The following is a 13,911-nucleotide window of genomic DNA, read 5'->3' as shown; positions in this document are numbered from 1 at the left end:
TCACTGCTGGTTCCCAGTGGTTTGTATAGAGCCAGACATAATAGGAAGCGAGTGAAACTGAATGGATACCTTACACTTGTCATGACGGCTATTACTGAGGAGTCAACAATTAACAAGTGTCGGTGAGGATGTGGAAGATGGGAAACCCTCACACAGTGTTGGGTGGGAATGTAACTCGGCGCGCCCACTATGGAAAACAGCATGGAGATTTCTCAAAAACTAAAAAGAGAACTATCGTATGAACTAGTTCTATTGGCAATTCCACCTCTGGGTATTCACCCAAAGAGTGGAAATACTAATTCAAAAAGACATATGCACACCTATGTGCACTGCAGAATTATTTACAATAGCCAAGATGTGGAAGCAACCTAAGTCACCATAGACAGATGGATGGATAACTGGATGTGAGATATATATATATGTGCATATATATATATATATATATATATATATATATATATAATGGAATGTTACTCAGCCATAAAATCTTGCCATTTGCAACAACATGGATGGACCTAATGGGTATCATGCTATGTGAAATAAGTCAGGCCAAGATAAATATCATGTGATTTTACTTATATGTGGAATCTAAAACAAAACAAAAACAGACTCATGAAAATAGATAACAAACTGATGGTTGCCAGAGGGGAGGGAGTGGGAATGGGTAAAAAGGTGAAAGGAATATAAAAGATTAATATCGTGATAACTTTGCCTGGTGACAGATGGTTACCAGACTTAGTGTGGTGATCACACTGTAAGGTATATAGATGTCCCATCACTATGTTGTGCACCTGAAATTAATATACTGTATGCCAACTACACTTTAGTAGTTTTTTAAAAACTGAATGGATAGGCCTGATGGCGTGGCTCAGTGGTTGAGCAGCGACCTATGAACCAGGAGGTCACCGTCCGATTCCCGGTCAGGGCACATGCCCGGGTTGCCGGCTCGATCCCCAGCAAGGGGCGTGTAGGAGGCAGCCTATCAGTGACTCTCATCATTGACGTTTCTATCTCTCTCCCTTCTTCTCTCTGAAATCAATAAAAATATATATATATTTTTAAAAGCTGAATGGATAGATGAATGTCTTGAAAGCCAAAGAGTGTGCTAGTAGGGGCCTGAATCCAGCAAGTAGCTGGGTTCCAGGTCCCTTGTTCCCAATAGAGACATTGCTGCCATGCTGTTAAATGTTTGGGATTTTGAACATTCATTTAATATTTCATTTGAAGAAAGATTTCCACAACTGAAAAGTATTGAAAAGCCACTGGCCTTTCAAATTAGCAGATTCAAAAGCACAGGAATACACAATGCTGGTGAAGATACAGGGAAACATATTGGTGCTCACTATTTGTAGGAATATAGGTGGTTCAACTTTACTGGAAGGCAGTGTGAAAGTAGGTACTAAGAACCTTCTAAAATGCATTTAACAGTTGTTGTTTTACTTAAGATCATTTTACTCTCACAGTATTATAAGGTAAGTATTACTGACTGTACTGCACAGATGAGAAAACTGAGGTGAGGCACCAATAATTTTAAGGAACAAATAAATTACAACTCATGGATCCCTTCGAGGTCATTAAACTGCAATCCCAAAGCTTTCTCCACCGTTTTCCATTGTCTGCTAGTTTTCTGTTATGTCACCTAACTCAACACTAAAAATTGTGTCACATAAAATCTTTCAATTCCTAGTGCCTAGTACAATGCTAAACATTGCAGGTGCCCAATAAACCTTGCTGGAAGAGGGAATAACTCTTTGAGCCACAAAAGTCGCCATAGAAAGTGCATGACCCTTAGAGACTATGACAAAACCCACCCTAATATTTCTTTTACCCTCTTCCATAATAACAGAGTGTGAACACTGGCACATACTTGCCCAGAATAGTGACTTCAGTTTCTCTTTTGTAGCTAACATGGTCTTGTGGTTAAGTTTTGGCTAATAAAATATAAGCAGAAGTGGCAGGAACTTCAGACACACAGTTTTCTTGTTTAAAACCTTCCTGCTGGCTGGAATGCAGATGTGATGGCCAGAGCAGCCACACTGGACCTTGAGATGACCTTTGTAATGAGGGTCACAGTCAACGAACCAATAAGATGGCAGGATACTGGATCCCTAACTCTGTAAAACACACTATCAGTCCCACATTCCCGTTTCCATGGCCTTTTACAAGAAAAAAATTAACTTGCATTTTTTCTAAATCACTATTATTTTGGATTTTCTGATTATCAGCACCCATTAGCTGCCCAGAACTAGTACTATTAGGACTGCCACTTACTCCCATTTCCTTGTTACCTGATATTTGGCTAAACTGATTTGGCATTGTACTCATGACAGCCTATATGAATTATGCATTCCACTTAGCATTTTCAAAGATTCCACTGTAAATGGATATTTAATAAGCTTTTTCACTTAACCCTAAAAAGCAATAGAACAGAGTCATGCATAAAAAGCCATAATTCAGCGAACTGTTTAATAGTCACTTTCCAGAGTAATAATTGATTGTCAAAGGCTGCACATCTAGGCAGGTCTCAACAGTATAATGAAATAGGAACAATGAAAAGTGTCTCGGCCGTCTCAGTCTTTCATTTCTTCAGAATCCGGTTGCCAATGATTAAGAGATGAAGAGCTTGAGACTGGAAATGTTCTTGAGGGGAAATCTGGCTGAAATGATAAGGTCTGGCTTTATTATAATCTCCTCCTGTGTGCCTAATAAATTTGTAGTAATCCAAGCAAAGGACAGGAATTTTATTTACTGTATTATCTGTGAGATCTAGAGAGAAGACATACTACCAATTTAAAAGGTGGGGTAAGGGGTAGCGGGTGCAGGAGATTTTACTTATTATCAAAACTTGTCAAATCTGATGACCAGTATGACAATGACCAGTTAACCATGTGATCGGGGCAATCCTATAGCCTTACTTAGATAATGCCCAAAGCATTGGCTCTCCCTCCTAGCTTTTGGGAATTCCTAGTAAGGCCTCTGACCCAACACTCCATTCTATCAAGTCAAGGAATCTCAACAAGACCCAACCCAACACAGATAATAAGATTTCAAGGATGTCAAAAGTAGATGCTCTTCCCCAAAAGAATGGGGACTCATAACCTGTACCAATTGGGCTAAAGAGAAAAAGTACTGATAGGTATTTCTTCACTTTGATGATAGCACATAGATTTCAAAATAAAATAAAGCTAATAAGGTGAAGTAGAAGTGGGTTGGTCTGTTACTCTGCCTTTATTTCACATGAGAGACTGCAGATAAGGGATATCTTACCTTTTATTCATATTAATAGCAACCTAAATTGGCAGAATTAATGTTACTTGACTGAATGCACTAGTTTGTGATCATATAACCAGCAACTTATGTCATTACTACTTGTAATTCCTCTCACCTATACCTTTTCACCTTATGACACAATATAGTATGTTACATGCCCAGCCAGAGTCCCATCTCACACCCACCATCTCTACCACCACCACAGGGCCCTGTGAGCAGCACATCCTTGCTTCTTGCTGACCTTCCCCAGGCTTAAGTGTGCTGGGCTCAGAAGTCACCCACAAGATGCTACGGGTGGCCATCCCGGGGGAAGAGTATGTGATGATCCTCACACTGATGCAGTGTCATCACAGAGATCTGAGAGGGGCGAGCTCACAGTGAGAAAGGATTCTGGGGTCCTGAGGTCTAGGTCTTAAAACAGGGAGGGGAAAAAAAGGAGGGAAAACGGGGCAAAGAAAAAGGAAGGTGCCGTCAAAATGACATGGCAAGAATAAAAACAGCGCTGGCCTGGCTATCAGAAGAACTAAATAGGTTCTGGTCCCAGCTATCTAGTTAGCTGTATGGCCTTGTAAAAATCACTTTCTCTCATTGGGTCACGGTTTTGTTATCTCTAATACAAAGTTAATTAGGTGACCGTCCAGCTTCAGACACTATCTTAATGAAAAAATGAAGGTAAGGGAACGCTATGGAAAAACTGATCACCAAGACTCTGAAAGTTCTTTTCCATATGATAAGAAAACAAAGTAAAGTGTGCGAAATTGTATTAAATGAGAATGTGTTATTTTTTCATTTCAATGCATTAGACTAAGAATCTAACCTTTTTCTTACTATGCTTAAAAAAAATGCATAGGATAATAAATATGGCTGATTTTACCAAGTCATCGTTCTTTTCTATGATGAGACCAAGGATTAGCACACTTTCCAGTGAATGAAGGAAACCAAGTACCTGTAAAAGAATACTCCTCCCAACATGAAATGTATATTAAACACAACTCAATAATGTGCTGCACAGTCTATGAGACTGCTTTCATTTGGGATGAGAGATGCTTAAACATGATTGTGGTTGGCTAGTTCTCAAGATTTTGATTTACTGTCAAAACGACTTATCTACCCATCCTTATTAAAATCCGCGTTAACCCACTATGCTTTAAAATAAGCATTGTAAAAAACACAGCTGCCTAGCTTTAGGCTGTTTACAGCTACAGACTGATGGACAACCAAGTACTATACTTTTCAATAATAAAAATAAACAACTTCCCATGTACAGTAAGTCAACAACATGCAACCTAACTGGGATATGCAGTTCCTTCAACCTGCTGTCAAGGTAGCTATATGATTCTAAGTCCTAATATCAACGTTAAAAAAATAATATATTTTTTAAAACTGTTTTAAATTGTAAAAATTCGTTCCTCCTGTTTTACACAAAATAAATGAAAATTGTTGCTTGAAAATATCACAAAATTACCTTTAAAGTAGACTAAAACTCTACAGTGTTTAGATGGCAATTAGTGCTGGATTTTAAATAAGCAGTTTATCACCTTGTGCCCACCTCACCTTACCCTGAAAGAGATTCTAAGCACTACGACTAGTCCTTAATATTTAAAAGCATTAATAAGGTCTACATTAAGAAATCAAAGTTACAATTGAGCTATGTATTAAAATAACAATACACAAAGGGAAATGCTTTCATCCTAAATATCTAAATAACTGTAACTGAAATAGCCAGAAAAAGCAATTATTTTGCCAACATCTAAAAATTCTTCAACTTACTTCACATGTGCTTAAACCTGGTATATGTGAAAATGGATCATTTTCAAGATTCAAATGAGAGGGGAGAACTCATAGTGAGAAATAAGTCTGAATACCTGGGGTCTAGGTATCCTTTATGGTCTATGGTCTAAATTAAGGAACTTTCTTATATAAATAGACAAAAAGGGGAAAAAAATCATTTCTAGTCAGCACCTATACTAAAAATCAGGGAAAAAAGGCATCTGGATTTTACAACAAATTAGCATTTCATTTTTCAATTAACTCTGTATTTCAATCTTGAAAGAAAATCCTCATGGAATAAGTTGATTTTAAAGAAACATCTTCTAGCTTGGTTCAAAATCATTACTATAATCACTAGCAAAAGGAACAGAAATTGTCCTTCAAGAACTAATATAAATATTTTATTTTCCATGTTTAAAAATGAATGACAATTAAATACATTAGCATTTTGTATTTATTGAAAGCATTCAAATATTATCTGAAAGATTTTAAATTTTCACACACAAAAAAACTGTAATTTAAGAATCTTCTTACTAGCTTAAAGTACTGCACAAAGGGAATGTGTAAAAGAAAAGTGTAATAAATGTGTCTCATTTTGAACGGAAAATATTTGTCCAAACTAGTCCCTCCCAATTGTACTGATGTCATTTAAACAAGATAGATTGCTTTTCTTTGCTCCGATCCTTTTAGGCTCCCTGATTTATGCCTCTAATGAGCAAAAATTGTGTTCCTAGGGTAGGAAAAGATGAAACTGAAAAGTAAAGAGCTAAGAAAATGTTTAAATGCTATGGAATAACATGCAGCTATTTAAAAGAATATATTAGAAGCTATACATACTGATATATGTCTAGAATGTGCACCATATGTTATTTTTGTAAAGAAAGAAACCTTATATACATATATAGATGTGTATGTATGTGTACACATTTGTACTAAAGAATTAAGATAAGTGTGGAAGGATAAAAAATAGTAAGTGTTGGTTACTGTTTGGAAGCAAATGAGGGCTTAGAAGAGAATAATTAGTTTCCTTATGTTAAAGAATCTGATAACATTTTATTTTGAGATAATTATAGGTCCAAATTCACTTGTAACCAACAATACAGATATCCCATTACCCTTTATTCAGCTTTCCCCAGTGGTAATATTGTGCAGAACTATAATACAATATCACAGCCAAGATACTGACACTGATACAGTCAAGACAAAACATTTCCATCACAAGGATTTCTAATGCTGCCTTTCTAAAGTCACACAACACTTGCTTCCCACCATCCCCTCCCCCAAGTCTGTTCTTAACCCTTGGCAGCTGCAAACCTGTTCTCCATTCCCATAATTTTGTCACTTTAAAAATGTTGTATAAAAAAAGAAATCATCTTAGAAGAGAGACCAAGATGGTGGTGGATTAGGTGAAAGCTACACTAACCTCCTCCCAGGACCAAACCGGAATTACAACTCAATTATGAAAAAAGTCATCCTGAATAAGCAACTGAAGACTAGGTGAAGAGAGACCTTATAACCATGGACTGAGAGAAGAAACTACATTGAGACTAGTAGAAAGTGCAGGGGCCTGATAGGGCTGCCCAGGCTCCCACAGGTGGCAGCTGAATTTCTGGAGGGATATATCAGTTGCAGGGAGTTTCCCCTGAGAAGTGTGCAGTCTAAACCCCAAGCCAGGCTCCCAAACCCAGAGCACCAGAACTAGGAAAGGTGCACACATAATATCAGGCTATGAAAAGCAGCAAGGTTTCTATCGGTCAGGGACAAGTGGGGTAGAGAGGCAGGCACCCACTTAAAAGGCCAACACACACGGTCTGACTGGCATGGCTGAGCAGTTGAGCATCGACTTATGATCCAGGAGATTTGAGGTTCAATTCCTGGTCAGGGCACATGCTCAGGTTGTGGGCTTGATCCTCCCAGCAGGGAGGGTGCGGGAGGGTGCAGGAGGCAGCTGATCAACGACTCTCTCTCATCACTGATGTTTCTATCTCTCTTTCCCCTCTCTGAAATCAATAGATTAAAAAAAAAAAAAAAAAAAGGCCAACACACAAAATTTCATTCACAGCCACTCACCCTAGCCTCTGGCAGAAACAGGGCAGAGCAAACTAGAGCCAGTGAGTAGAGTTTGGAGTTGGTGGCTCTTGCGAGAGAGCTGAAGGGTCAGTCACCACGATCCCTGTGCTGAGTCAGTCTCCCATACTGTAGAAGTCATTATTCTTCTGCAGAGCATTCCCCTCTATGCAGCATCAACTTGGAAGGAAGCAATAGTCCCACCCACTGGAATGCCTCTAGCCCCATCCTTGGGAGTTTACTGAAAAGTACACCTGGAGGTTCTTTCAGTGACTACAGCTACTGGACAATCTGCAGGCAGAGGTGGAAGTCCAGGTGCTTTGAGACATTTGCTAACCTACCCCTGGGCCTGGTGCTGGTAAAAGCCAGCCTTAGTGTGCAGCTTGATGCTTTCTGCACACATCCAGGCCCAACAGAGACAGCCACAAGCTTTGGGTCACTGATAGCTCCAAACAAGTTGCCCAGGGCCAGTCACAGGCAGTGTCTGACACAGGCCTGCACTGAAGTACCTTTGAAGAGCCCCAGAACCAATACATCCAGTGGCCAGCTTCAGACAGCCACAGAGAAGGATCCAATAAGCTTCACAAGCAGCATATCCAACAGGAGAAATCAGTAGGCACCAAACCCTGCACAGGTGACTTTCACTTAAAGTAATCAGCACCTGTAGAGCAGCTTGCATGCTGTGTTGGTGGTTGAGGGTCACAGTCAGCCAGCCTAAGGGTCAATCCCAGGCACAAACAGGCCAAGAGCAATCAAGACTCAATTACAACAGGAGGGTCCACATAACACACACAAGGCACATCCCTAGAGCACCCAGCTCCGGTGATCAGGAAGACTGCGCCTCTGGGTTGCACATGACACCTACTACATACAGCCACCTTACCAAGACTGAGAGGCATAGCAGATTTAGCTAATACATAGAAACATTCACAAAGAGTCAGTCAAAATGGGGAGACAAAAAAAAGGCCCCAAATAAAAGAACAAGAAAATTCTCCAGAAGAAGAGCTAAATGAAACGGAGGCAAGCAATTTATCAGATATAGAGTTCAAAGTAATGATTATAAGGATGCTCAACAGCATGATAAAAGACATAGAAGTCATACAAAAGAACCAGTCAGAAATGAAGAATGCATTATCAGAAATAAAGAATACACTGAAAGGAATAAGCAGTAGGTTGGATGGAGCAGAGGATGAAATAAGTGATTTGGAAGACAAGGTAGAAAAAAACACCCAATCAGAGCAGCAAAGTGAAAAAAGAAGTTTAAAAAATGAGGATAGTTTAAGCGACCTGTGGGAAAACATGAAGTGTAACAACATCTGCATGATAAGGGTGCCCGAAGGAGAGAAGAGGGAGCAAGGAATCAAGAACTTATTTGAAGAAACAATGACCAAAATCTTTCCTAATATGGTGAAGAAAAAAGACACATGTCCAGGAAACGCAGAGAGTCCCATAGAAGATCAACCCAAAAAGGCCCACACCAAGACACATCCTAATTAAAATGTTAAAAGTTAAAGACAAAGAGTGACTTTTACAAGCTGCAAGAGAGAGGCAGTTAGTTACCTACAAGGGAGCTCCCATGAGATTGTCTGCTGATTTCTCAACAGAAACATTTCAGGCCAGAAGGGGTTGGCATTAAGTATTCAAAGTGATAAAAAGCAAGAATCTACAACGATGGCTACTTTACCCAGCAAGACTATCATTTAAAATTGAAGGAGAAATAAAGAGATTTCCAGACAAGAAAAAGCTAAAGAAATTTGTTACCACCAAACCAGTATTATAAGGAATGTTAAAGGATCTTTTTTTTTTTTTTTTTTTTTTTTTTAATATATCTTTATTGATTTCAGAGAGAGGAAAGGAGGGGGAGAGAGATAGAAACATCAATGATGAGAGAGTCATTGATCGAGCCCCCAACCCGGGCATGTGCCCTGACCGGGAATAGAACCCCGATCGCCTGGATCCTAGGTTGATGCTCAACCGCTGAGCCACACCCGGCCGGGCTAAAGGATCTTATTGAAGAAGGAGGAGGAGGAGGAGAAGCAAACAAACAGAGAAACATAGTTTTAAAAAATAGCAATAAATGCATACCTATCAATAATCACTTTAAATGTAAATGGCTTAAATGCTCCAACAAAAGACAAAGCATAGCTGAATGGATAAGAAAACAAGACCTATATTTATGCTGTCTTCAAGAGACCCACCTAAGAACAAAAGATACACACAGACTAAAAGCAAAGGAATGGAAAAAGATATTTCATGCAAATGGAAAGGGAAAAAAAATGAGGATAGAAAAACTTAGACAAAATAGACTTTAAAACCAAGGCTATAGTAAGAGACAAAGCAGGACTCCACATAGTGATAAAGGGAGCAATCCAACAAAAGGACATAACCCTTGTAAACATTTATGCACCCAACAAAAGAGCACCTAAATATGTAAAGCAAATCTTAATGACCATAAAGGGAGAGAGTGACAGTAATAGTTATATTAGAGGATTTTAACACCCCATTGACATCAATGGATAGATCTTCCAGAAAGAAAATTAACAAGGAGACAGTGGCGTTAAATGACACACTAAATGAAATGAATTTGATACCTTCAGAGCATTTCACCCCAAAGCAGCAGAATACACATTCTTTTCAAATGCACATGGAATGTTTTCTGGGCTAGACCACATGATAGGACACAAAACAAGTCTTGATAAATTTAAGAAGTTCAAAATCATATCAAGCATCTTCCCTGACCACAATGGTATGAAACTAGAAATCAATCACAGGAAGAAGGAACAAAAGGCATCCAAATTGGAAAGGAAGAAGTAAAACTGTCATTATTTGCAAATGACATGACACTATATACAGGGAACCCTAAGGATTCCATCAAAAAAACTATTAGAACTGACAAATCAATTCAGTAAAGTAGCAGGATACAAAACATCCAGAAATCAGTTGCATTTTTATACACCAATAATGAATTACCAGAAAGGAAAACTAAGGAACCAATCCCATTCACAATAGCTTCAAAAAGAATAAAATACCTAGGAATAAATTTAACCAAGGATGTAAAAGGCCTGTACCTGGAAAATTATAAGACAATGAAGAAAGAAAATGAAGAAGATACAAATAAGTAGAGGCATATACCATATTCATGGATAGGAAGAATTAACATCATTAAAATGTCCATACTACCCAAAGCAATCTACAGATTCAACTCAATTCTTATCACAATACCAATGCCTTATTTCCCAGAACTAGAGCAAATATTCCAAAATTTTATATGGTACCACAAAAGGCCCTTAATAGCCTCAGCAATCCTGAGAAAGAAGAACAAAATTGGAGGGATCACAATACCTAATATCAAATTATACTGCAAGGCCAAAGTAATCAAAACAGCCTGGTACTGGCACAAGAACAGGCATATAGATCAATGAAACAGAACAGAGATCACAGAAGTAAGCCCACACCTTTATGGTCAATTAATATTTGACAAAGGAGGCAAGAGCATACAATGGGGTAAAGACAGTCTCTTCAATAAATGGTGTTGGGAAAATTGGATACATATAAAAAAAATGAAACTAGACCACCAACCTACACCATAAACAAGAATAAACTCAAAGTGGATTGAAGAATTAAATGTAAGTCATAAAACCATAAAAATCCTAGGAAAAAAACATAGGCAGTAATATCTGACATCTCTCGTAGCAATATTTTTGTGTCCATATGTCCTCAGGCAAGAAAAACAAAAGAACAAACAAGTGGGACTACATCAAAAGTTTTTGCATAGAAAAAAAAAAAATCAACAAAACAAAAAGGGAAACCACTGAATGGGAGAATATATTTGCCAATGATACATCTGATAAGGGGATAGTACCCATAATTTATAAAGAACTTATAAAACTCAACAACAAAAAGAAAAAAAAAACAACTCAATGGGCAAAGGACCTGAACAGACACTTCTCCAAAGAGAACATACAGATGGCCAATAGACATAGGGGGAAAAAAACCTCAATATCACTAATCAGCAGAGAGATGCAAATTAAAACCACAATGAGCTATCACCTCACACCTGTCAGAATGGCTACCATCAACAAATCAACAAACAATAAGTGCTGGTGAGGATGCAGAGAAAGGGTAACCCTAGTGCACTGTTGGTGGTAATGCAGACTGGTGCAGCCACTTTGGAAAACAGTATGGCGTTTCCTCAAAAAATTAAAAATGAAACTGCCTTTTGACCCAGTGATTCCACTTCTGGGAATATATCTGAAGAAACCCAAAACACTAATTTAAAGGAATATATGCACCCCTATGTTCATTGCAGTGTTATTTACAATACCCAAGATCTGGAAACAGTCCAAGTGCCCATCAGCAGATAATTGGATAAAAAAGCTGTGATACATTTACACAGTGGAATACTACTCAGCCCTAAAAATAAAGGAAATCTCACCTTTTGTGACAGCATAGATGGACCTGGAGATTATTATGCTAAGAGAAATAAGCCAGTCAGAGAAACAATTACCATATGATGTCACTTATATGTGGAATCTAATGAACAAAACAGACTGATGAACAAAACAGAAGCAGAATCATGGATACATGGAACAGACTTACAGCTATCAGAGGGAAGGGGTACTGGGTAGCTGAATGAAAAAAGGTGAAGGGATTAAGCAAAAAATATATACATAGATAGCCCTGGCCAGTGTTGCTCTGTGGTTAGAGCATTGGTGGGGGGGGGGGGGGGCGCAAATGGTCAAGGGTTCAATTCCCGGTCAAGGGCACTTAAGTGGGTTATAGGTTCCAACCTATGGCTAGAGGCAACCAATCAATGCATCTCTGTTACATAGATGTTTATCTTTCTCTCCCCCTTCCCCTCCCTTCCACACTCTCTAAAAATCAATGGGGAAAAAACATATATAGACACAGACAACAGCGTGGTGATGGCCAGAGGGAAAGGGGAGTGGCGGTAGGTGGGGGTAGGCCAAGGGGGGATAAGTGGGGACAGAAAGAGACTGCTTTGGGTGATGGGTGCACGATGCAATGTGCAGATGATGTTTTGTTGAGTTGTACGCTTGAAACCTTTATGGTTTTGTGAACCAATGTTACCCCAATAAATTCAATTTAAAAAGCATTTTAAGAGGCTGGTTTTCACTGAAATGTTACACAACTCTTATAAATTCAGTTTCTTAATAGTAATATATTGATCTTCTTAGAATATAAATTTACTGCTAATAATGCTAAGCTGTAACAGAAAAAGACGAGTTTTTCATATAAACATCTGTTCTGTTATTTCAACACTAAATCGTCGCAAACACCGAAAGGAAAGTGACCAGGGGTGTATTACGCAGGCCTGCTACTACTGTTCTTTGAACCAGTTTTTGCAATAACCTCTCAGTGTATTTCCCTTTGAAAGACACACCTTCCTTTGATGGAAAACTCAAAAATTCAAATTCAAAATGCAAAAGACTTGAATAACACTGCAGTGTTTTGTCTAGCTTGGGGCACACCGTAGGCACTGTGACATTTTACCCCAAGGCTGCATTTCCCCGGGAGAGCTATCGCCCCCTTTTCACCTACTTCCATCTTAATGTCGTAGTTCTGACCGAGGACACTCTGTATGAGCTCTTTGATGGTCTGGTCGGAGGCCAGCTGGGCCTCGGACTGCAGCGAGGCGATGATCTCCTCTATGGACGTCGGGATCACCCGCACCGGCAGCGGGGCCTGCAGCGGGTCCTCTCCGCCCGGCTGCAGGGTTTCCGCCTCCGATTTGGAAAACAGCTCGGCGGCGCCCTCGCGCACGAAGTGGGTGCGGATCCTCACTCTCCTGCGCTCGACGGCGGCCTCGGCGCCGTCGTCCCCGCCGCGGACGGAGCCGCTCCTCCTGCCCCGGGCCTCGCGGGCCGGCGCGCCCGGGGCCGCCTCGGGCTGCGCGCTGCGCGCCGGCGCCGGCCCCGGGACGAGCTGGGGACCTGCGGGCCGCGGGCTCCTGGGGCCCCGGGGCTCCCCCGGCTTCCTCCTCGGCACGCACGGCGGCATCAGGACCGCGGGCCTGGACGTGCCGGCTCTGCTGGCGATGAGCGGCGGCTCTTTGGACGGCCGGTGCCGGAGGAACGCGGAGCTCCGCAGGTAGAAGTCCCGGGGGCGGAACGGCCGGGGCCTCCAGGGCGCGGCCCGGCCCGGGGGACGCCTCGCCCCGCCGCGCGCGGGCCGGAGGGTCCCCGCGGGGGGCGCAGGGCCTTTAGGCCCAGGGAACCCAGACGGCTCCTGGGGTCCAGCGCAGGAAACGCTCCCCTTCTCAGACCCGGCGGGGCCAGGGGCCTGCAGGCCACAGGCAGGAACTTCATCCACCGCCGGCTTAGACGCCAACTTCTGCTTGACTCGGAGAAAATCCTTTTTGGTCTCCCCTCGAACCTTCTCAAGCTCTTTAAAGATGTACAATTCTTCTTTGTAGCTCAGTCCAAAGTGCTTCGAAATCGTAGACATCTTGACTCATTTGCCCTGTGAAAAAACAATATATTAACGTACAACACAAAAGTTCTGTTGACAAAATTCCAACTCAGTAAAGCTTATCATAGCAGAACACTCGCTGCGCTTCCCGAGACAACAGTGGACAGCAGTAGTTTGTATCACTTTAAAACCAATTACTACCCTTTGGGACAGTATGGATGGCCCTGGAGAATATTATGCTAAGTGAAATAAGCCAGGCAGCCAAAGAAAATATCACATGATCTCGCTTATACGTGGAATCTAAAGAACTTAATAAACTGATGAGCAGAATAGATTCAATGACATGGAAGCATGGATGAGACTGACGAAATG

General features: G+C 40.8%; 1 protein-coding gene across 1 annotated transcript in view; it reads right to left on the bottom strand.

Moving 5' to 3' along the window:
• Positions 1-13,575, bottom strand: part of TTC6 (tetratricopeptide repeat domain 6) — a 188,265-nt gene extending 174,690 nt beyond the window's left edge. The window contains exon 1 of the mRNA XM_087815319.1: positions 12,670-13,575. Coding sequence (XP_087671445.1) covers positions 12,670-13,575 — 906 coding nt within the window. The remainder of the gene's footprint in view (positions 1-12,669) is intronic.
• Between the last annotated feature and the right edge of the window lie 336 nt (positions 13,576-13,911).

The sequence above is a fragment of the Miniopterus natalensis genome, chromosome 1, assembly GCF_054644295.1.
Source record: "Miniopterus natalensis isolate mMinNat1 chromosome 1, mMinNat1.hap1, whole genome shotgun sequence".
NCBI classification, from domain to species: domain Eukaryota; kingdom Metazoa; phylum Chordata; class Mammalia; order Chiroptera; family Miniopteridae; genus Miniopterus; species Miniopterus natalensis.
This window is presented reverse-complemented; position numbering and strand designations above follow the sequence as displayed.